This window comes from Myxocyprinus asiaticus, chromosome 10 (genome assembly GCF_019703515.2).
Source record: "Myxocyprinus asiaticus isolate MX2 ecotype Aquarium Trade chromosome 10, UBuf_Myxa_2, whole genome shotgun sequence".
In the NCBI taxonomy this organism is placed as follows: Eukaryota; Metazoa; Chordata; class Actinopteri; order Cypriniformes; family Catostomidae; genus Myxocyprinus; species Myxocyprinus asiaticus.
The window spans coordinates 48259601-48285398 of NC_059353.1; the positions used below are offsets into that span (position 1 = coordinate 48259601).

Here is a 25798-nt window from a genome sequence, read left to right on the forward strand (position 1 = left end):
GATGCCACCCGTCTCACAGTCGGCCACTTAGAACCCATGGAGGTCGTCAAAGCGCCCCTGAGACAGGAGACCCAGGGTCGAAGAAACCCACTCATCTGAAGCTGGTAGGAAGACCACTCCATCCCCCGGTGGAGGGCCGGGTGGAAAATCTTTTGTTGCCTTTTGGTTTGATTTCGCTGCATGCCCAAGTGGCTGCAGTACCCAACAGTTCAGCAAAAGAGCGGTTTCCTACTTCCCTGGGTCACATACCCAGTGTGCACGGTCGTCATCACGACTACCATCCACAGGTTTTTCCTTGCAGGATTGGCGCTCCAGCGGCGGTCTTCCCGCCCCTGAGCGCCCAGCTCTGGCACACATCCGCACCCGATGTGACAGTCTCCATGGGTCACGAGGACAGGCCTCTTCCTCCCCTGTCCCAGGCTGTTCCGGGGGTGGTCACAAGGAGCCTGGTAAGTGCTTCGATGTCCTTAGACTCAGCACGGCCACGACGTGGTGTGGCACCTCGAGCTCCGCTCTGCCGCGAGGCCCCATCTGCCGGTATGTCCGACGACGTTGTCCCCTTGGTCCCTCTTGGTCCCCTTGCACGGAACTTGGATGTGTGGCTTGAGCTTTCCAATCTGTCGCGATGGCTGGTCCGGACCGTCCGACTCGGCTACGAGATTCAGTTCGCCAAGCACCCGCCCAGGTTCAGCGGTATCCACTTCACCTTGATGAAGGACAAAAACGCTGCTACCTTGCGCATGGAGATCGCTACCCTCCTATGGAAGGGCGCGATAGAACCTGTCCCTCCGGCAGAGATGAAGAAGGGGTTTTACAGCCCCTACTTCATCGTACCAAAAAAAGGCGGTGGGTTGCGGCCAATGTTGGACCTGCGAGTACTGAACCGGGCTTTACACAGACTCCCGTTCAAGATGCTGATGCAAAAACACATTCTGGCAAGCATTCGGCATCAAGATTGGTTCGCAGCGGTAGACCTGAAGGACGCGTTCTTCCACGTCTCGATTCTACCTCGACACAGGCACTTCCTGCGGTTTGCATTCGAGGGTCAGGTGTATCAGTACAAGGTCCTCCCTTTCGGCCTGTCCTTGTCTCCTCGCATCTTCACGTAGGATGCAGAGGCAGCCCTTGCACCATTAAGGGAAGTGGGCATTCGTATTCTCAACTATCTCGATGACTGGCTAATCCTAGCTCACTCTCAGGTACATGTTGTGTGCACACAGGGACTTGGTGCTCTCACACCTCAGCCGACTAGGGCTTCGGGTCAACTGGGAAAAGAGCAAGCTCCTCCCAGTTCAGAGCATCTCTTTCCTTGGTTTGGAGTTGGACTCAGTCTCTTTGACAGCACGCCTCATGAACGAGTGCGCCCAGTCAGTGCTGGCCTGTTTGAAGGCGTTCAAACAGAAAACAGCGGTTCCACTGAAACTCTTTCAGAGGCTCCTGGGGCATATGGCATCCTCAGTGGTGGCCACCCCGCTCGGGTTGATGCATATGAGACCGCTTCAGCACTGGCTTCAGACTCGAGTCCCGAGATGGGCATGGCACCACATGACACATCGCGTGGTCATCACACCGGTCTGTCACTGTCTTTTCAGCCCTTGGACCGACCTCTCATTTCTACGGGCAGGTGTTCCCCTAGAACAGGTCTCCAGGCGCATCGTGGTCATGACAGACGCCTCCAAAATTAGAGGGCCCATGACTGCATTGGCACATCAACTGCCTCGAGTTGTTGGCAATTCTGCTCGCCCTGCGGAGGTTTCAGCCGTTGATCCAGGGCAAGCACATGTTAGTTTGGACAGACAACACAGCAACGGTAGCATATGTCAACCACAAAGGTGGTCTGCGCTCTCGTTGTATGTCACAACTCACTGCCGTCTCCTCCTCTGGAGCCAGCAGCACTTCAAGTCACTGTGAGCCACATCCTGGGCAACCTCAACACTACATCGGACGCGCTGTCACGGTAGGTTACCCTCAGGGGAGAGTGGAGACTCCTCCCTCAGGTGGTCCAGCTGATTTGGAGTTGATTCGGACAGGCACAGGTGGACCTGTTCGCCTCCCAAGAATCCTCCCACTGCCCACTCTGGTACGCCCTGACCGAAGCCCCCCTCAGCATAGATACGCTGGCACACAGCTGGCCCCCTGGCCGGCGCAAATATGCGTTTCCCCCAGTGAGCCTACTTGCACAGTCTCTGTGCAAGGTCAGGGAGGATGAGGAGCAGGTCATCTTGGTAGCACCTTACTGGCCCACCCGGATGTGGTTCTCGGACCACACACTCCTCGCAACAGCCCCCCCGGCGAATTCCCCTGAGGAAGGACCTTCTTTCTCAGGGACAGGGCACCATCTGGCACCCACTCACTTCCATCAAGAGGGTAGGAGACCTGCAAGCGTTCTCTGTCAGTGAAACGTGCCTGGAGTTCGGTCCGGGCTACTCTCACGTGATCCTAAGACCCCGACTGGGCTATGTGCCCAAGGTTCCCATGACCCCTTTTAGGGACCAGGTGGTGAACCTGTGAGCGCTGCCTCAGGAGGAGGCAGACCCAGCCCTGTCGTTGCTGTGTCCGGTGCATGCTTTACGCATCTATTTGGATCGTACGCAGAGCTTTAGGATCTCTGAGCAGCTCTTTGTCTGCTTTGGTGCACAGCGGAAAGGAAGCACTGTCTCCAAGCAGAGGATCGACCACTGGCTCATTGACGCCATAGCTATGGCATATCACGCCCAGGACATGCCGTCCCCGGTAGGGCTACGAGCCCATTCTACCAGGGGTGTAGCGGCCTCCTGGGCCCTGGCCAGGGGTGCCTCTCTAACAGACATTTGCAGAGCAGCAGGCTGGGCAACACCCAACACCTTTGCAAGGTTCTACAACCTCCAGGTGGATCCAGTTTCATCCCAGGTAGTGGCACGCAATACAAGCGGATAAGCCCGGGATAGCCGGCCGGGTGTATCGCTTGCTCATAGCGCCTTTCACCTTTTCTGAGCTGAAGATGTGCACCATTAATTCCCAGTAGTGTTCACAAACTATGTTCCCTGGTTGACTTCCTCCGAGCCCTGTGGCAGTCGAGTTTTCAGAGAGACTCGCTGCCGGCCCAGTACACGTGCTAGCTAAGAGCCCTGTTCTGGGGTAGGTGCTCCGCATATGGCGGTTCCCTGTAAGGTAACCCCATGCGATATCTATCTTCCGCTAATTTGTTTCCCTGTTGGCAAACTGCGTCTTCCTTGGGCAGAGCCCCTCTGCCACAGTCTCCATGTTTGTAGTAACTCCTCCCCCATTAGGTAGGATCTACCTTGAGACTCTCCACATGGTCGTCAAGACCATGTGACATATTTTTTCCACTTAAATATCCCCCCCTCTCTTTGGGTGAGGTGTGGTCTCCACGGTGTCCTCACCTTGGGAGGGACACCCCCTGACTAGACCTGGCGGCCCAGTCAGATAATCCCCCTTCTTTTTTAGGGAGTGGAAAAAAAGAAGGGGAAAAGAGGCCACGACTGGGTTAGCCTGTCTCTATCTTTTGGGTAGTCGACTTGTCCCCAAAGGGCCGTTCGACACTCATAACTATGTTGGGGGAGGTTACGTGTCGGCCTGGTGTGCTGGCTACGAGGCACACAGTGGTCTGCCCGTCACACACCGCCAGTTCACGTAACACAGTTCAGCCAGTTGTGGCATTTCGTATAGGGACCCCTAGTGTCACTACATCGACACAACGTCGAGTGAGTGACAGATAGGGAACGTCCTGGTTACTTGCATAACCTCCGTTCCCTGATGGAGGGAACGAGACGTTGTGTCCCTCCTGCCACAACTCTGAACTACCCGCTGAAATGGCCAGACCTTGTCTCGGCTCCTCAGCATAAAACCTGAATGAGTGGTTGCATACCAGCTCCTTTTATACCCGTATGTCTGGGGGAGTGGCATGCAAATACCACTCGCCAATTTTCATTGGCCTTTTATCAAAGACCAGAGGTGTCTCGGGCTCCCAAGAGTGACCCCTAGTGTCACTACATCGACACAACATCACGTCCCCTCCATCAGGGAACGGAGGTTACGCAAGTAACAAGGACGTTTACCTTTTCTTTTGTCATCATTATGTGTATGTTGTTTCACTAACTCATTCTAGAACTAGTCTCTCACCATTGCAGATGGCTGGGCCAGATGATTTATTGAAGTTACTAATACTGTATGTGAAAATCCGGAGAAAAAGAAGACTGAAAATGATGTGGGTTATTATCTGATTGGTCCTCCTGCTCTCATTACTGCTGGTAATCATTGCTGATTTGCCATTTCTAATGTGGATTAAAATTTCTCTGGATAAGTTGATTTCAGTCTTATATGACTAAACAGACTGTCATCAATGGGTTCAATACCATTGTCTAAATTGTTCTGAGGGTCTAAATTTAAATCCAGCATCTAACCACTGATTTATTGATTTGAAGAGTAAATATTACAAACTTGATGGCAAAGTTAGAGTTACCTATTGGATTGGTTACTCCCCTAAATCTTCCAGAGAATACCCTCACTTTTAAAAAAAGGTTAATGGGTGCTACTAAAAAGGATTGAGTGTCTTTTTCTATTACTACTATTTTTATTTGTCATAGTTAATCCATGAAAGTATAATTTTAGAAGCATACAGTTTCTGCACTGTGAATTTTGGTTCTGCTATTTAACTGAATAATTTGTTAAGAAATGCTGATAAGTATAAGAGAATAATAACTGAAAAATTTAATTTCCATTGTGCCTTTTTACTACTTCATCCTGTTTAAACTTTTACTTACTTTTCTGTTAGTTTAAAAATTTGATTAATGTTATTTTATTAGAATGGAAGTTCCTTCTCCTGAGAGAGTAAGGAAAGGGAGAAAGTAAACATAAAAGAGTTATTATTACTATTTTCACTGTTGAAAAATAACTTAAATATATTATAGTGAGATACTAAAATGAAAAAAGAAGGAATAGCTGTAACAAGATTAGAAACAGCGTGAGGGAGTGGAATGTCCCCCCTCCTAATTTCTCCCCCGCCCTACACTCTCTCACTCTCAGGCTAAGTTTGATAAGTGTCTGCTTGAAACAGAAATAGAACAGCAGATTTTGAAGGCACATCTCTAAGTTGCATTATTTTATTTTATTTTAATTTTATATGTAAAATGATGTGATTTGACAATAATGGTAGATACAGTGATATGAAGGAGAGATTCAAACAGCTTTCCTCATCATAATTAAAGATTTTGTATATTCAGAGGGCAATCCACAGTTAAGGGTTTATACTAAAGACAAGATATTCGATTGAAAGTTGATCTGACACATTTAATGTAGGTTCAAAACAATCTAGAAACTATTATTGAATCAAAGTGATGTTTTTGTTTTTAATTATGCTTCCTAGAAGCTTGACAGATGCTACCCTTTATCTTGTTTTGGTCTGATGTTAGTCCCCACCATGATACTTGGTCTTTTGTGACGTTTGCTAAAGCAGCAGAAATACAACCTGAATGGAAAATAGTGATCTGTAGATGAGTTCAATTTTAGCATTCTCATTTCACTTTTAATTTGGACAATTTTAATAGGTTGATGAATTTTGAATAATGCTTTTAGAATTGAACCATGTTTTGAATTGTCTCCATATTTAAGCAGTTGTAGATGGTTCCATTGGCTGTGACAGTTCTCAGGTGATACTCCCTGAAACAAAGGAAAATATCTGTTTACTGATACCAAATTATTAAGGATTGGCCAATAGGACTGAGCGGTACCGAGACCAGTGGCAAGAGGTGATGACCCAATGATGGGTAAGACTCTCCAATGTAAAAAAGGGGGGCAACCTAAGGCAGGGCATCACCGCCCTGGAAGTGTGACCAAAAAGGGGTGATATGGGTTTAAGGAAGTGGATGAATGCTCTTAGGTCAGAAGCATCAAAAGGGAGGTCTAGAAGAGACCTGCCCAAAAATTGTGAGTTCCACTCATCCCGACTGCATTTTAGTGACCGCTTTACTAAAACAACTTATCACAGTGTTAAATACCAAGCATTCTGTTGCTGTGCCATCAGGGGATCATACCCTGTGTAGAAGATTATTTATAGATTGGTTTTAGGGGTAAAGTTTTGAGAGCCGTTGCAGACAAGGGAGTGCCTGACTTATTAAAGAAGTATGAAACAAACCTGGGAATGTTTGTATGATAATTAATTTAGATTGGAAGATGATTTATTACTTTTACTCATGCTTTTATTGAACTCATGTACATTTTAATAATAATGAAGTATGAAAAAAAAACATGGTGGTGACTAAAGTTTAAGATTGCTTGTCTTGTTTGTTTATAGCAATTTAAATAGAATTGTTTAAGAAATGTGGTGCATGGTTGGCTCAAATTGGTATAATGATTGAAACAACAATTCTTGTGAGAGGAATAATATTCTGTTGTGTTACCATTGGTCAAATCATTCTTGATCCGAGCTATAACAAAACAGATGACACTGATCAATGTGAATGGTCCAATGCAGTACAATGACAATTAACCTGGATGGACAGAAAGACCAAATTGGGAGAAAATTGATTCCTCCAATGAAGATATGTGTGTAAGGCCTTTCTGTGTCAAGGGAAAATTAGTTGATGTGATACAGACAGTGAGAGACCTTGGGAAACAGGAGACGGGATGTATGTGATAAGCGAATGAGTAGGGAGTTTTAAGATAAGGAACACCTGTGGTAGTTTACCTCCTCTAAGGAGAATTATAGCCTTTCTGTGAATGACCTTTTCTGTGCATGACCCTGAAAAAAATGTGTGTATTGATACTAAAGGGACGATCTAATGTTTTTAATTAGAACAAAGACAGGCTCTGCCTTGCACCTGTCTGAAGGAGGCAGAGGACCCATGTGATAATTAGTGCTAGGAACGAGATGAAACGAATGTATGTGGGTGTGCACACATTTCCCATCTTACAAGAATGTGTGTAACCAATGACTGTAATAAGGGAAATAATTTAATATATTAATTAAATGAATGCAGAAAGTAATGATTGTTAGTTAATATAAAATATGTAACCATATGAGGTGATTACAGTGTGCTTTATGTATATAAAATGAAATAGTCATGCTGTTGCCATCGTTGAAGCAAGTTGGGTCAGGATGACCAGCTGAAAGAGAGAAGGTGGAACAGAAACTGTATAAATGTGTACAATAAAAGAAGCCCCATTTGCAACAGCCACAAAGCCCTGGGGAAGGATGCCTTTTAAATTGTGAAAACCAAACTTTTTCCTAGGATAAGAACATTTGAGGAACAAACAGTAGCCTTAGCAGACTACTTTTGGATCTGTGGAGGAAGACGATTGCAGGCTACTTTACCCAAAGGTATACCAGAGTAAGACTAGTGCACGTGTTAACATGGGACCCAAAAGAATATGAAACCAAGACTGAATCTAGAGAAACTGTACAGAACAAACATAGAGTAAAGAGAGCATACCAGCCAGACCCTGATGTATACTTAGATGCAATTTGTCAACCAAGAGGAATACCTCATAAATTTAAAGCTAGAGATGAAGTAAAATCAGGCCTTGAGTCTATATTTGAAATGGATACCGGTTAATAAGAATACAGAATGGATTAATTACATTTACTACAATCAGCAAAGATACATTAATTACACTGATGACGCATTGAAGGCCTTAGGAGAACAGCTAGGTCCTACAAGTAAAATGGCATGGTTAGAAATTGGTTTGACAAACTATTTGGATCCTGGAAAGAATGGCTTACTAAAGTGGGAGTAATAATAGCCATAGCTGTTGTTATTTTTGTGCTGTTGTTTTGTTGTGTTGTGCCTCTTCTCAGATAAATGCTTGCCAGTGGTGCAGTCAAACAGATGATCAATGTGTCTGTAAAGCCATCTGGGATTGACAGTGGGGCCACTGTATACCCCATAGGCCCTGGACTGGATGAGCTGGATGAATTCTAGTAAGACCTTGGAAATATACAAGAGTGGTAGGGAAGGGGAGCCTTTTATTTTTTACTCTTTATTTGAACTTTTCTATTGTTTTTGGATAGCAAGGGAGTCAGCATACTCATTGTATTTTCTTTTGTAACAAAATTAGGTAGAACTTTAGATTGGATGGAGTAGACAGGGAGATAGAGGGTGTTATGTTTATTATTTTGGCATATACCCCTTCCTGAAGTTATTATTTCCTTTAATATGATGTTTGTTGTCTAATCAAGTCATGTGAATGAAAAGGGATGATAAAGGTCTGAAGCAGATTATTATCCGTGTTACGAGGTAATGTAACCAGAATTAAAAGGGAATGATAAGAAGGTTTATTTTGATTATATGAACTTCTTAAGTGTTTTAAAAGTATCATTTGTTGTTTAAATCATCTCTGAAGGTACTGTTAACCAAGTAAATTGCTGTTGAATGAAACATAGTATGCATTTATAAACTTTAAAAAACATTGGAAGTACCACTGGAGGGCCAGAGGATAAGACACCACAAAATGAAGCAAGGATCGACGAGCACCTCAGTGCTTAGCAGCAAGAGCAAGACTCTGCTGGTGGTTTAAAAACCTGCTGTTGTCGTGGAATATTGAAGACTCTTTTTCTCTCTCAGTAAGAAATCTCTTGAAGTCAGGGGTTCCAGATGTCAAAGGTTAGACTTTATTGAGCAAAACAACAAAGCTGAGATGCCAGCTGTATCATCTGATCCTCTCATTCAAAGCTTACTTGTTTATACACATCTGTTATCACACATTACCTCATATGTACACCTCTCCTGTTATCTTAACCAATAAGCGTGCTTCTCCACCCTCCTTGTTCGCCACCATTATTTCACAGACTCTCTGACTTCTTTTTAATGGTGGAATTCTGGTAGTTAATCTATTTTTTTTTTTTTAAATAACCTTTTAAATTAATTTATTATGAAAGTATACAATAACTTTAACCATTGTCTGTGCCTTTCAGTGCTTTGAAGAGTACTCTCCCCCTAGTATTTTTCTGTCATGGCTTAGTGCCCAGATTTCTCTCAGCAAGGTCATGAAGTCTCATCCTTATTTTCCTGGATTAAAATAATGCTCAAACTATTCTATATAAGCACTTTTTCTATGTTTGATATATAAAATATACTATAATATATAAAAATATACAGCTATATAGTAGCTGCATTTGAGGAAGCGGTAAGTAGAAGGCTGGGGTTTAGGGACTTATTTGTTAAAAAATGGGGCAAATATTTAGCTTTTTGGGGGGACTCTCGGGGAGGGGATGTGGAGAGTGTAGTTTAGTTTAATCATGTATGCTTATTATTATTTTTTATATATATATATATATATATATATATATATATATATATATATATATATATTTTTTTTTTTTTTTTTTGGATTGTGTGTGTGTGTGTGTTATGTGGGACCACAGGGGTGTTCGTTATGGGTCAGGGTGGGATTGTATTAGTGGGTTTAAATGTAAAATGTTGATTCTTTATATATGTGTTGAGTTTTTCACTGTCATGTGCATATGAATCAATACAAATGTTAATTACAAAAAAATAAATAAATTTAAAAAAATAAAATAAAATAAAAAAAATGTGTATGACTGCATATGAACATGCATAACTGGATGCAGGTGTGTGAGCATGCACACATGAACACAAACATTTGTGCTCTTTCATTCAGTGTCTCAGAGTGACATTGCTCTTAGATATTAAGTCAATGGGTGAGTCTCACAAACACATGGTCAGGACACTTTTAACTATATATATAAATAAGAAAGTATACAAATATAATTTGTAATTTTTTTAAATGTTTTTTTTTTTTTTTTTTTGTAACTTAATAATAATACTTAATAATATTCTCATAAAATAAATTCTTGTAATAAAAAACATAGCCCATGAAGAAAGCGCTAGTGATACAAATGCATTAAAGGAACGTTTCAGGTTCAGAACAAGCTCAATCAACAGCAAAATACTGATTACCACAAAAGTTAATTTCGACTCGTCCCTACTTTTCTTTAATAAAAAGCAAAAATCAAGGTTTCAGTGAGGCACTTACAATAGAAGTGAATGGGGCCAATTTTTTTTGGAGAGTTTAAAGGCAGAAATGTGAAGCTTATAATTTTATAAAAGCACTTACATTAACTCTTCTGTCAAAACTTGTGTATTATTTGAGCTGTAAAGTTGTTTAAATTGTCATTTTATGGTTTTAGGGTTTGTTGACATTGCATTGTGGCTACAACTTTACACAGAAAATGTTAGTAAGCGATTATATAACACTAAAATCATGTTAACACGTATATTGTATATGTCTTGTGGCTATACTTTTCAAACAGTGATTAGGCTATTTTAATATTTACGGACTGGTCCCGTTCACTTTCATTGTTTTTTCTTCTTTTTTTTTTTCTTTTCTTTTTTTTTTTTTTTTTTTTTTTAAAGAAAAGGAGGGGCAAGTCAAAATAAACTTTTGTGGTAATCAATATTATGTTGATTAAGCTTAACTTGTTTTGAACCCGGAATATTCATTTAACCGAAATATCGAGTTAGGGGCCGTTCACACCGAATACGTTTTGCATCCGTCCATGCTGTTTTTCAGTTCAGTTTCAGTCTTTGGCTGTTGCGCCGCTATTTTTTTCAGCATGTTGAGTCACCTGCTTTCGTGGCGCTAGCATCTAGTTTTTAGCTCACTTGTGTGTTCAGTGTACAACCCCTCACTCGATTTTTCGGATAATGCATTTTTAAGTAGGCAACTCAAACTTATCGCTTTTAAACTAAATTTAACAGAGAAAAGAGCAGTGGGTTCAGCCGTCAAGGGGGTTTTGTTGTTGTAGTTGGTGTATGCATTTCAATGCTGTCCGTCGCCTTTTCTCAATGAAGCAGATGGGTTTTCAGCCCTCACTGAAATACTGGGACAGATGTTTCAGTAAGACAAGCTCTCCATTCTGCTCTTTCTTTCTTTTTATGTATCTCTCTTTCTTTTTTAAGCGCTTTTGAAGCCTCATTCAGCCCAGGCTTGGAGATTAGCTTGAAATTATCAGTAGACCATACATGGATTATTGCAAATGCCAGCAAAGCAGCGGAGAACCCCATTCAGTAAATTCATATTATGTTTACTAGGGCTGGTAGTAGGCCTAGTCATTTCAGGTGGGAATGTTGGGGAGAGCTGTTCTTCAGGACCCTGTTCAGGACCATGGACAGGTCTACAGGGACTGCAAAAATAGTTCAGTTGACACATTACTGATATATGACATTTATTCAGTCTGCAAATTCTAATTTTAGCTATAAAGGATCTTCTTATTTTCGAGGCGCAATTTTTGCGTTATTAAAAACGTGACACATAAACACATTTAAAACAAGTTTATTTGTTATCTGCTGTGTGACAGCATTTGTAAATTTATACTAAAATAAGAAACAGCGACAGTAGCCTACCTTTTATGTTTTGTAGATAATACCGTCCGATACTGGAAACCGCTGTAGCAGAGTCGTGTTGATATGGTGCGTTCATGTCATGTTGGAATTACCACAGATGTGTTCCAATCCGCAGGGTCCCTACGCAGTGTTCACTGCTCCCTACTCACTGAGCACGGGAAATGTACAAACAAAGAAGGCAACTACACAAGTCAAACCTCTCATAACAAGGCAGACACTCCAATGATCAATTAATCATAACTAGTTGCACAGTGTTATTGTGTAGCAAATAACACAAAAAACATACAAAGAACCTCTTCACTTGACAAAATGCATTCATTTGAAAATACCCTGCAACGTCATCAAACACAGACAACGCTTGAGCAAAGTCTTTCTAGCATGTCAGTCCACTGCCGGCCATCTTTGGAACACTCTCGGGAGGCTCCTTCCAGTCATGCCAGTGCAGATCCTATCTACTTGAATGGAGAAAGACCAAAATCTCAAATATAAAATTTTACGCTAAAAAACACAATTTTCCCGGCTTTTATAGCTAATACGCATGCGCGTTAGCGAGTTGATTGACAGGCGATGTCTGTATCTAAAATGTGATTGGCTCTTTTAACTATTAGGTGGGACTTCCTTTCTACATCCATTGGCAGCTGGGTGCTCAGAGCTCCTTGGTTGAGCCTTCCAATTTCTCCCATTCATTTTAATAGAAGTGGCCCATCCCTGCTAAATAATCTCTGGCTTGAGTCGCGCTGATCACAGGTTTCAAGTGATGACACAATACTGGTGTAAATAAATATTAAAATGTAATTTAATCCAATTACAAGTACTTGATTTTTGTAATCTGATTACTTAATCCAGATTACATGTAATCTGTCACTATCCAGCACTGGCCATTGATGCCTGGAGCATTTTCTTTGTGTTTAGGAACATATAGAGATGAATAAACATTTAGCTATATTCAAAAATAAAGCAAATAGCTCTGAGCAGAATCTAGTTGCTGTCTCGTAATTACAGCAGCGTAATTCTGACATATTCTAGCAGAATTCAAACTTTTTTTTATTAGACCCCATTTTTTATTTATTTACTTATATATACTTTATATATACTGTATGTAACGGTAGTGAGCTGGTAGGTAGCTGTGCAGTATGTATAAACCTCACTCCCTTGGCCTCAATAGGCACACTAACGAGTGACAGTAGGGGTCTTTAGCCTCTATGCTGGAGACCTGTTTGAATCCCACTTGGAGTGGGTTGAGCAGTACTAGTTTCAGTGGTGCTGTGACCTGGATGGGAGTGAGGTTTAGGGGGTTGAGTGTAACAGTAGCCAGCTGGTATGTGCTGTGCAGTATTTAAACCTCACTTCCCTGACCTCAAAAGGTGTACTAGTGACTTATGCTAGGGGCAGTAGCCTTTAGCCTCCTTGTTAACAGGGCCGCCTCCCATGCCAGAGACACTGGTTCGAATCTCGCTCAAAGCAGATCTAGCAGTACCTGATATATATATATATATATATATATATATATATATATACACACACACACACACACACACACACACAGTACTGTGCAAAAGTTTTAGGCACTTGGGAAAAATGTTGCATAGTGAGGTTGTCTTCACAAATAATGCCATAAATTGTTTTAATTGATCAATTAACTTCATACAAAGTCGAGTAAACATAAAAAAAATAAAAAAAAACCCTAAATCAATATTTGGTGTGACCACCTTTGCCTTTAAAACAGCACCAATTCACCTGGACACAGTTTTTCTTGGTTGTTGGCAGATAGGATGTTCCAAGCTTCTTGTGGAATTTGCCACAGTACTTCTATCTATTTCAGCTGTCTCAATTGCTTCTGTCTCTTCTTGTAATCCCAGACTGACTCTATGTTCAGTGGGGGTCTCTGTGGGGACCATGACATCTGTTGCAGGGCTCCCTGTTCTTCTATTCTATTCTATTTGCAAAAGAAATGTTTGGGAGTCTAAAATGTTTATTTCCTATTGACAAGATATAAGCTGAAGATATAAATAACCATCTTATCTTTTGCACAGTAATGTGTATATATATATATATTCTTTATCTTCCTTTGTTGGATTTCAAACCTTAACTGGGACCCCCCCAGACCCCCCCTGTACTTCGCATCCTGCTTTTATTAAATGTAGCTGATACGTTTTTTTTTTTTTTTCTTGTATCCTATACTAATGCATCTTCTATTGCCTTTTAAATTTTAATGTACGCTATTTTTTCTTGGGGTGATCAGTTACTCATCGTGGAAAAGCTGCCAAGTGTGCCGTGTCATAAGAGCGATTACTTTGCCCCCTTTACGTATCATCTACGAAATGAGCGCCGATCTGCCTAAATCTTAGTTCTAGCCCGGGGTGGTGGAGCTCAGCTAAAGCCCCTAGAGGCGGATCGCATCTACAGTCTTCCATTCGTGTTCAGCACCATAACAGGACGGTATACTCATCTGCGGACAGCGATGCTTCTCCAACCGAATCTCACCCGAGTCGTCCTCATCACCGATTCCACTCGGTGTCGGTTTCGAGGAGTTCAGCCAAGGTTCCTCATGCGTGTGACTACAACCAGCGTATTTGAGTTAACATCGAGAAAAGGTCACTGAAAGTGGATAAATAGGGCTTTATACAGGACAAAGAGGCTGTCGTTAAGATGCGGCGCTAACTTTGTGGAGGTTCAAGCAGAGAAAGCGGGGTCTTGTGTTCGAACAGCTGAAGATTGTTTTAATCATGCCTGTGCGGAGAGGTCATGTCGCTCCTCAAAATACGTTTCTTGGAATAATAATTCGGAAATTCGAGGGACAGAGTAAGTATTATAAATGAAACAAAGGCTTGTTGCTTGTTCTCCAGTATGATTCAAATGATAAAAGGGCAATGCAGGATGCTTGTATGATATAAGCTTGCACATTTTGGGAAAGTAAACAATTGTTTTTCCTTTTCTTTTTTGCTGAGCGCGTGCCTTATCCAGCTTTGTGCCGATACTCGACTATTGTTTTATATAAAGGGTTTAAACACTTTTGCCAATAGGGAAACAATTACACTGCATTCTAAATAACAGAATTGTGATCTTAATAATATTAGGTGCATGTGATATTTTATGAAGCATTATTGGTGCAACAGAGAAATGACGGACAAAAACACAAAGGCTTTCCTGAGAATAGACAGCATCTTCTGGGAAAACAGAGACTGGCAGATGACAGTCGGGAGTCTTTCAGCATTGTGCCTTTCATCACTAATGTTTACAGTGCACTTACATCTGTCAAATGGCAATGTTTGTGTACACAGCAGCGTTATACCATTGAAATGTATGAATGACATGCATGCTCTGCGTATATAGGCTATTCACACACAGAAAATGACGTAAAACCCATTAGTAAGCTACGCCCATTCGTTTACAAACTAACGATTACGCATGAATTCTAGAACGCTTATGTGTATTTTGAAGATTTGTATGGCATGTTTAGGTTTGAGTATCCATTCTATTAGTTGTAAGGCTGTTCTATTGATATAAAGTGCTCATGTTGATTAAAATATTAGAAAAAAAAAACAAACAAAAACTTTATAAGAAAAATATTATATAAAAACAGAATGTTAAAATGTTATATGTATAAAAACAAAAATGTAAATGTATTAATAAATTGTAAATATTAAAATTACAGTATAGAAAAATATACAACTTTATTTGCTTGGCATAGTAAGAATAACCTTAAAAAAAAAAAAAAGACACAGTACATCTGCACTGCCTGGCCAAAAAAAATAAGTCGCATACTCTAATATTTAATTGGACCGCCTTTAGCTTTGATTATGGCATGCATTCGTCATGGCATTGTTTTTGACAACCTTATGCAACATCACAACATTTATTTCCGTTCAGAGCTGCATTCGTTTTTGGCCGAGATCTTGTATTGATGACGGGTGAGTCGAAACACACCGTAAAGTCTTCTCCAGCACATCCCAAAGACTGTCAACTGGGTTAAGGTTAGGACTCTGTGGTGGCCAATTCATGTGTGAAAATGATTCCTCATGCTCCCTGAACCACTCTTTCACAATTTGAGCCCGATGAATCTTGGCATCGTCGTCCTTGAATATGCCCGTGCCGTCAGGGAAGAAAAAAATCCATTGATGGGATAACCTGGTTATTCAGTACATTCAGGTAGTCAGCTGACTTCATTTTATTGCCGCATAATGTTGCTGAACCTAGACCTGGCCAACTGAAGCACCCCCAGGTCATAACACTGCCTCCAGAGGCTTGTACAGTGGGCACTAAGCATGACGGGTGCATCGCTTCATGCGCTTCCCTTCTTACCCTGACGCGCCCATCACTTTGGAATAGAGTAAATATGGACTCATCAGACCACATGACCTTTTTTCATTGCTCCACATTTCTTCCATGAAGCTGACGGTTCACCACTATCCTTCCAGGTTTTAATAATGCGTTGGACAGTTCTTAATCCAATTCCAGTGATTTCAGTAATCTCCTTAGTTGTTTTCTTTGCTTGATGCAGGCCAATAATTTGCCACTTCTGAAACACAGTAACATATTTTCCACGACCACGGGATACGTCTTCCGACATGGTTGTTTAAGAAATGAGATGCTACACACTGCATCAGTAAGGGTTAAAAGAATTGTTGCCAGCTAAATTATATTTTTCACTGCAATAATGATCCAGTTATAGGCTGTTAAGTATCTGCTTATTTAAATCGAAACGGTGACTTTTATTATTTTATTTTTTTGACCAGGCAGTGTACTTTCTACTTCTGTAGACATACATCAAACAACAGTAAACTTTATGCTTATATCTGAATTTGTTTCAAATTGCACCAACAAAATAATGAAAAATGACACATGAGATCTCTTGAATAACTCATTTTTCCCCCCTAGACATCAATGAGATTATTGCTTCTTAGGTTTGTTTCCTGAGAAAAATCTCACTTGTCTCCTCTAGAGTTTCAGAAGAGATCTCAACAGCGTCTCACACTCTGCTTAGAACAGTCTGCAAACAAAAGTCAGAGATCTCAGTATGAACTTAAACATTTCTAACCTAAGAAAAATTATCTGAACTATACTACTAAATTTTAACAATTGTCTCATTTGTATCTATTTCTCCTAATTAAATTTAGAGAAACATCGGAGACAGAGCTGATACTTCAAAGCAACATAACTGAGAACTAAATGCAGTCTCATGAGCAATGAAATAGCCATGGCTTGCCGTATTTGCCATGCACACCAAACACACATCCTATAATACAATACTACTTTTAAGTGTTGTTTTTTGTTTGTTTATGCAGATAAGAAGTTCATCATTGCCAATGCCCGAGTGCAGAACTGTGCAATTATTTACTGTAACGATGGGTTCTGTGAGATGACGGGATTCTCGCGACCGGACGTCATGCAGAAATCTTGTACATGTGACTTCCTGCATGGGGAGCAAACCACGAGACATGCAATCGCCCAGGTGGCCCAGGCTCTCCTGGGGTCAGAAGAACGGAAGGTGACGATCACGTACCACCGCAAGGATGGTGAGTCTAACCCAATTGGCTTTCCGACTGGTAAATCAACACTGGAGATAGTACAGAAAAGGCAGAGAGACATAGACAGAAAGTTTGTGTTTCAAAACCTAGTGAGCTACCTTCCTGCTTACATCCTACAAAGGCAGCTGCCTTTTAAGGGGCCGCCAACACGGACACTTGCGTTAATATGGCTAGGCGGAGTGCACAGAATTGAACAGAAAGTGCCTTCTTTATAAAGGGATAGTTCACCCCAAAATATTTTTTTTCTCATCATTTACTCACCTCCATGCCATCCCAGATGTTTATGACTTTCTTTCTTCTGCTGAACACAAGCAAAGATTTTTTTAGAAGAACATCTCAGCTCTGAAGGTACATACATCCAGAACTTTGAAGTTCTATCAGGAAGACTCGCAGATTTGAGTAAAATTTAATATGACATTTATTTGATGAATATAAAACAGAAATGTAATGTCTCTCTTTGGCGTAAGTCCCTTCTGGTGGTCTGAAGAAGTTGTACTCGGAACCGTCATATCCTGCCGGAGATAGGAGGCAGGGGCGAGGAGCCTACCCCCGTGCAGGATGGGACTCAACTGGTGGTGGTGGGGTGGTGGAGGTTGCCGTGTTAGCACATTGAAACAGCAATGTGATAGATTGTGAGCAGACTTATAAAGCATTGGCTTACATGTGATTGGCTAGGAGTTACCTAGCTAATGGTGTGATGATGTACAGCTGCTAGTCTTCCCGCTAGAACTACGCTGCGCTTACATTTCCAAAAAGTGCATAAATGCAGCATAAAAGTAATCCATAAGACTCCAGTGGTTATATTCTACACCTTCATAAGCGATATGATATGTGTGGGTGATAAACACATCAATATTTAAGTCCTTTTTTACTATAAATTCTCCTCCCTACCCAGTAGGTGGTGATATGCATGACGAATGCGAATTGCCAAAAACAAAAGAAGAAGAATGTGGAAGTGAAAGTGGAGATTTATAGTAAAACAGGACTTAAATATTGATCTGTTTCTCATCCACACCTATCATATTTCTTCTCAAGACATGGATTTAACCACTGGAGTACTATGGATTACTTTTATGCTGCCTTTATGTGATTTTTATGTGAAAGTTCTGACCACCATTAACTTGCATTTTATGGACCAGCAAAGCTGAAATATTCTTCTAAAAATCTTAATTTATGTTCTGCAGAAGAAAGATAGTCATACACATCTGGGATGTCATGAGGGTAAATGTTTTTCTTTTTTCGGTGAACTATCCCTAAGCTCAAAACCTCTTTTTTTAGGTTCCTAATGTCATCATTTTTTAAAGTATGTGGTACTAGACAGCATTTTCTAAAGTCTCCGTTTTTGATGGAGGAAAAGGCCGTACTTGGGTGGATGATAGGCGTAAACATACTGGTGTGGACGTGGCCTTAGAAATTGGCCAAAACTAAAAGGTATTTCAGAATTTATCCTGGTATCTTAGGCCATTCCCACCCTAATATTTTTTGGGTTTGCTATGTTTATGACTACAATCCACATAGGAATGGTGTTTTCCTCCACCGAAAATGAAGAGTTTAGAAAGTTATTTAGGTAAACGATGACGTTACGAAACGTAAATGTTTTAAACTGAAAACATCTCTTTTCTGAAAACGAAAAGAAGTGTGGATGTGGCCTTAGAAGCCTTTTGGAACAAACTTCATGTTGGGAGCACGGCTATGATACCGTAACATTTTTTTCTAAGAGTAGTGTGTCACAGGAAAATTGCTCTATCCTTTATTTTCACACGCTCTGTCTCACTCTCTCTCTCTCTCTCTCTCTCTCTCTCTCTCTCTCTCTCTTATTCATCCTCTTGTTTTGTTTCATTCTTTTTTTCTCTCTCGACTTTACTCCAATATCGCAAGCATCTCATTTGGTAGGGAGGAAGGCTGATTTCAGCTGAAGTGTGCAGTCAAGCAGACTCTACAATGTGGGCATCCTTACACCCGCCTAGAGCTACTCAGTCAAATTTAGCCCTCAGCCTGTCCAATCTCTTCAAACATACAAGATTAAAGGAAAACGCACGCGAGTGTCTGCTGTTAGAGCTGAGAACAGTCTCTGCTTCCCATCTCTTTAGGCTAGCAGCATTTGAACAGTTACACAGGAAGATACTCTACTGATGAGCCCTTCTGTGTGTGTTTGATGGGCCATAAGGTCTTCATGTCTCTCTACGGAGTCGTACCATTGGTACACATTATGCTCTAACAATGGAATATTTTTCATGTTAGTTTGTTTGCCATAAGAAAGCTCCACTAGCAAAAATAAAAAGGCATTTCAGGGGGGAAAAGAAAGAGAATGGGGGTTTTAAAGTTTGTAAAATGTTGCCATGTTGAAACTCTATACCACAATGGAAAATATTAAATAAATATTGATTTTTAATTTTATGGAAGAAAAAAAAATTGTGCTTGTGGTGGGAGTTTAGGAAATGTTGCCATATTGCGACTGTACAATAATGGAAAATGGTCAAAATGTTTTTCTTAAAAAGCATTTTTCTGTGGATTATATTCATGTTTCTTTTATGAATTGATAAAAGTTAATGAATTAATTTGACCTCAAATCATGCGGCTTTTCGAGGAGAGCTGTGCTATTACTTTTCTAAATGACTGGACTTACGATTTCCACATAGCAGATGATAAAATGTGTGAATACATCCCTTAGACTAACACTGAAAGAGGGATGCAAAGTCATATCTACAGGACAGAATATCGGAGAGACTTGGAAATTGGCTCTTTTGTCATGGGCCAGTAAGCAACCACATTTCAACTGCTCAAAATACCCTTGCAACCACCTAGATACACGCTGGCAAAACTGGTAGAGCCGAGAGGTGGACTGATATATCGGTTTTACCGATTGATTGGTGCCGATAGTTGCTTTTTGGAACTATGGTTATCGTCAAAAATCTTTGTGGCCGACGCTATTTTGATTAGATAATCAAGTAATCTAAATTGAAGCGAGGACATGCAAAGAAAAATGCGACTATATGAAAATGTGCCCTATCAGCACATATATTGTGCCTCCAACTTCATATCTTGTGAATAATAATAAACATATTCAGTTAAACCACATCCGGTGAAATATACACTCACCGGCCACTTTATTAGGTACACCTGAACATCTGCTTATTCATGTGATTATCTAATCAGCCAATAGTGTGGCAGCAATGCAGTGTATAAAATCATGCAGCTATGGTTCAGGAGCTTCAGTTAATTATTCACATTAACCATCAGAATGGGGAAAAAATGTGATCTCAGTGATTTCGACCGTGGCATGATTGTTGGTGTCATACGGGCTGGTTTGAGTATTTCTGTAACTGCTGATCTCCTGGGATTTTCACTCACAACAGTCTCTATAGTGTAAAGAGAATGGTGCCAAAAACAAAAAACATCCAGCGAGCGGCAGTTCTGAGGTCAGAAAAGAATGGCCAGAAAAGCATTTCTGAACGTGCAACACGTCGAATATTGAGGCGGATGGGATACAGGAGCAGAAGACCCCTCCGGGTACCACTACTGTCAACATAGAACAGGAAACTGAGGCTGCAGTGGCTCACCAAAACGGAACTGTAGACGATTGGAAAACCATCGCCTGGTCTGACAAATCTGGATTTCTGCTGAGGTACACAAATGGTAGGACCACTGCAGCCTCAGTTTTTTGTTCTTGGCTGACAGAAGTGGAACCCAACGTGGTCTTCTGCTGTTGTAGCCCATCCGCCTCAAGGTTCGACATGTTGTGCATTCTGAGATGCTATTCTGCTCACTACAATTGTTCAGAGTGGTTATCTGAGTTACCGTAGACTTTCTCCATTGACCTCTGTCATCAACAAGGCATTTTCATCCACAGAACTGCCGCTTTTTGGCACCATTCTGAGTAAATTGTAGAGACTGTTGTGTGTGAAAATCCCAGGAGATCAGCAGTTACAGAAATACTCAAACCAGCCCATCTGGCACCAACAATCGTGCCAGGGTCGAAATCATGGAGATCACATTTTTTTTCCCCATTCTGATGGTTAATGTGTACATTAACTGAAGCTCCTGACCCATATCTGCATGATTTTGTTCATTACAATGCTGCTACACGATTGGTTGATTAGATAATCGTATGAATACGTAGATGTACAGGCGTACCTAATAAAGTGGCCAGTGAGTGTATACGTAAACTGTTCATCTGGTGAATATATAGGCTATAAAAAGCGTTAGACTCACCATCCTTGCGGTGGTACGTGATCGTCACCTTCCTTTCTTCTGACCCCAGGAGAGCCTGGGCCACCTGGGCGATTTCATGTCTGGTGGTTTGCTCCCCATGCAGGAAGTCACATGTAAATAAAGAGCATTTTAACTGAGCCAAGTCTCTGTAATTTTAAAATAAGAGTCCGTTGTGTGTTTTGGGCTTGTTTACAATTAAAAGTCCCACATTATGCACCAAATCTTCATTCATTTAGTTATTTTTTGTTTATTATTGGGATTTTGGTTGAACAATAAACTGAATCTGAGATTTTATTCATGTTGGACTCATGTAGCCTCTACCTATGTCTGTGCCCGTAATAGTATAGTATTTATTTTATTTTTTTGTCATAAATCTACTTTAAAACTATCGCCCGATTAACTGGGTTTCTGCCTTTTCCACCACCTTAGTTATCGGCAAAATCCACTATCGGTCGACAAGTAAATGCAATAGTGTGGTACAGAACTGCCATATGGCAACAGAGCAGTTTGTTCAATATGGTGAAGGGCTGCCGTATGGCAATGTACAACATTGGTTGTATGTTGTCAATTACTGCAAAATTATGTTAGACAATGTTGCTTTGTGTATAGCAATTTTTATCAAAGATGCAGGAAAAGTTCCAGATGTCATAGAAATCTTACAGTACCTACTGTATGTGGTCAACCCAGGGAAAAAATGTTGGAGAGAAAAATCAGAAAACAATAAAAATATATTGTTGGTTACTGTAAACTCTGACCTTTTAATTACAACATGCAATTTGTTATAGCTATATTTTTGCTATTCTTTGTGGTGACGCGAGTAGCACAAAAACACACACATCACCTTTAATACTGCATGGGTTAACTATTCTATAAGCAGCTTGTGTTGTAATGAAATGTGTTTTTTTTTTTTTTATAGAGACAAGGTACATACTGTGAGGAAGTATAAAGAAATGGTTATACCTGCTCACACACAAAGCTTATAACAATGAACTCCAGCTGGGGAATATGTATATATATAATAAAACTATTGTTCAATAGGAGTGATCGCTCGCCTTTGCAGTTTTAGCTGAATATTTAATAGCACCTGGTGTAGATGAAGAAAAGGGATTTAAGCAGCTATTTCCCCTGTACCTAGATATTATTAAACAGCATTTTAACTAGCATAAAAGTGTGCCTGAAAGCAGAATGAGTCTCATTAACGAATCATTAGAGATTCAGTTAAAGAGTGCTATCAAGCCGAAAGTAAAATTTAACACCCTGTACACACAAGCTAACAATAAATCAGAGCAACGCAGCTCACCTGAGACGTCAGCTTGTGCCAGGAACCTTGTGGTGGCTATTCATCGAAAGATATTAATTAAAAAGAAGGTGTAATTAAATGTGAGATAGATAAAGCACCTCTATGAAGACAGGGTGAATCCTGTTTCACCATGTAACTGTCTTTCACGTGCAACTTTATAATTAAGCAATCAGGATCTGATATGGCTTTGTTTTTGCTTTTAATTTTAAGTCATAAACAAGTCTACTTGTGGGCAGTATGACCAAAATAATCATTATATCCCAGTATGTATGAGTAATTCTATATCACAGTAACACTATACGTAGACCTATACAATGATATAGTTATTTTTGTTGGAAATGGTTTACATGTTAAATCACCATGTGGTAATTCTCCTTTATCCAGTGAATTAAACTACTAAGTTTCTATACCAAAATTTATGCAAAACAATGAACAACAATGACTTTCATTCACTGTCACACAAATCACGAGTAAAACTGTAGATTATCAGTTCATAAACACTAACTTTTCACCCTGTTCCTCACACAATGCTAACTTATGACATATAAACATTTTTACTATAGCGCATGACTTAACATTTGCATTACATAATCAACTACATTTACAAGCTTGTTCAAGTGTGATTAAATTGTGCGGTAGCTCAACTGATAGAGCATTACGCTTGTGATGTAAAGGACCAGGGTACAAGTCCTGAAGAGCACGTAAATTGATACATGAGCCAAGTGTCATAGAAGTACTACAAAATGATGTGGTTGCTATAGCTAGAATCATACTAAATTCTATCTTTGATGAAAATCCCTAGTTTTTCGATTAAGAGACGACATTTAAAGAGGTAGGATTTCTGGTAAGACTTCTCTCTCTGCAACTACGAGACACGTGTTGCCTTCTGAACACTATTTTAACAAGGTTGCAAATAGCTAACAACGCATCTATTTGCAATCCCTAAGTCAACATGGAAGTAAATCAATGTGTCTGCAAGCCCAGACTCATTCCGACACCTTTTATGGACCGACAACACAGACATCATGGTTGAACTACTAAGCTGTCATGACCTCTGATAAAAGGGGTTTGTTTAGCACTTCCAGGGCAAAGTGTGTATGAAGAGGTTTGTGTGTAATAGGCTCTGATGTCAGACCGCTGTTGTCGAGCATATGGAGACGTCAGCTTGCATGCGCTCTTAATGGAGTCGTTACACCGGTGCACGCTGACACCTCACCGTAAACTCATGATGGATTATGCTGCTCATGCAAATCTGATGAGCCATCGATTTATTTGTTTATTTATTTTGTTACACATGCTCAGTTGTGTGATTCCTGAAGAGAGGCAGGTTTATGAGCTACTTGTTTGACTTTGATCTTCACAGAATGATTTCAAGAATAGTGCATTTTGTTCCATTTTTGTTAGGATGCTACGTATGTAGACAGTAAACGAGACTGATGTAATGAAAAACATTTGATTGTGGCGATCTCAAAAAAAAATCTGGTATTACGTTGCAACTTACACATGCCATGGCAGTGAAATGTCCACTGAGTGGCGCTAAAAGCGAGTTACATTTTCTTACAAACAGATGAGGTTTTTAAGGTTAATGCTCCATCGAGTTTTAAATCAACAAAACCTACCTTTCTACCATAAACTTTAAACTTAAACCTAACAGTGTCAGAAAAAGCCCATGTGAGATGAAAAACGCAGTTGCGTCATTTTGTGGTGCTTCTATGATACTTTCGGCTCAAGTGTGGACTTGCATGCTCTTCAGGACTCATTCCCTGGTCCAATGCATCGCAAGTGCAACTCTATTGCTCAATTTGATCACACTCGAACAAGCTTGTAAATATAGTTGGTTATGTAATGCAAACGTTAAATGAGTCATGTGCTACACAGGGGGGCGGGGCTTATGTCTTTTCAGCAGAGACGTTGTGCACATGCCCCCTCAGATTTTTGAGCTAAGTGGATTTTGAAAGGATTATTTGAACTTCCAATAACGATTTATAATTACACTGAATGATTATTGTGTGAAATGATTTTTTTTTTTTTGTCTAAAACATTGTGGCAGAAATCTTCATTCACTTGCCTAAATTTGGACAGTCTAATCGACTCCCTAAAGAACTGCTTCCTTTTCACTATCTAGTGCACTATGTTGCATTCACTATATATGGAACAGTGAACAAATTTCAATTTATGCTGATTTCTATTCGTGGTTAAACTATTTTATGGAGAAAAAACCCACTTTTTTGGCAAAAGACAAACCATTTTATTTCGTTAATGGAGTTTTATCAGCTATCACATTTAACATAATATTTAAAGTAATTGCCTCATTCAGAGATATACTGTATGTTTTCACCAGTGGCGGTTCTAGCTTGTATGGCGCCCTGGGCGAAAACCCGCTTCAACGCGCCCCCAAAGTTGTCGATGGGACGGGGGTGGGGGTTTGACCCTGGTGCCCCCCCAAATAAACTTTGTGCATAATACCCCTGCTCCTGAGCTATGAAAATGACAAGAAATCCTCGTCATTTTTTAATCCTCGACCGTTCAGTATAATACTTTAAACCTGCCTAAGATGGCTTGCTGGTCTTAGATGGTTTCTCAGCCTGGTAAGGCTGGGTGGCTGGTTTTAGAAGGGCTTTGGGAAATTGTCATCTTGGCCAGGCTGGGAGATTAGCTAGACCAGCTTAAACCATCCTTAAACCAGCATAAAGACCACAAAACCAACCTAGGCTGGTGTAAACTGTTTTTTTATTATTTTTATTATTATTATCCCCCAGCATGTTATACTCTACCACCAAACAAACAACATGTGCTTGTCATATATTGGAGAGGTCAGATTTCACCATCAGTCATTGTGTCTTCATCATATGTTTGCTCCAGTGTGAACGATGTCAAAGCGTTTGTCAGATCTGTAAAAGTATCTGCTCACGGGCACCCTGTAAACTCATTTGTCTTTCAAAGGACAAAAGTCAACACTGATCAAGCGTGCAGGATCTAAAGAGATAATGAGGCTGTCGTTGCTCCGCTGCCGCAGGATCAGAGCCATGTGTCGAGCGAGGGTGCTGGGTTTTCTTCAATCTTCAACAGCCGAAAGCTGATGGGTAAACTGGTGGGCTCTGGAGGTACGGTGTAACAGCAGGTGCGGGATGGTTACACTTAAAAGGCCAGTATGCATATTTAAAGGGCCACCACCTCTTTGGTTACTCTTGCATCTGTTGTGAAATAATGCCTTGTGTTTTGCTGAGTCTGAGACAAGAGCGTGTGGCAGAGAGAGTAAGCCTGATCAGCCAATCAGAATGAAGCTGTGAGAATTCAAAACATATTAAGTTTCATTTGAGATCAGGTTTCGTGTGTACAGTGTTTTACCAAAGCTGACATTGGATCCATTATGTCTAGGGTTTGGATAAATACAG

At 40.6% G+C, this 25798-nt stretch overlaps 1 protein-coding gene across 3 annotated transcripts in view; it reads left to right on the top strand.

The window, feature by feature from the left end:
• Positions 1-13792: 13792 nt before the first annotated feature.
• The window catches only part of LOC127447636 (potassium voltage-gated channel subfamily H member 7-like), a 148825-nt gene continuing 136819 nt past the window's right edge, over positions 13793-25798 (top strand). For all 3 annotated transcript variants that reach the window (XM_051709579.1, XM_051709580.1, XM_051709581.1), the window contains exons 1-2: positions 13793-14165; positions 16649-16879. In XM_051709579.1, coding sequence (XP_051565539.1) covers positions 14090-14165; positions 16649-16879 — 307 coding nt within the window. In that variant the 5' untranslated portion in view covers positions 13793-14089. The remainder of the gene's footprint in view (positions 14166-16648; positions 16880-25798) is intronic.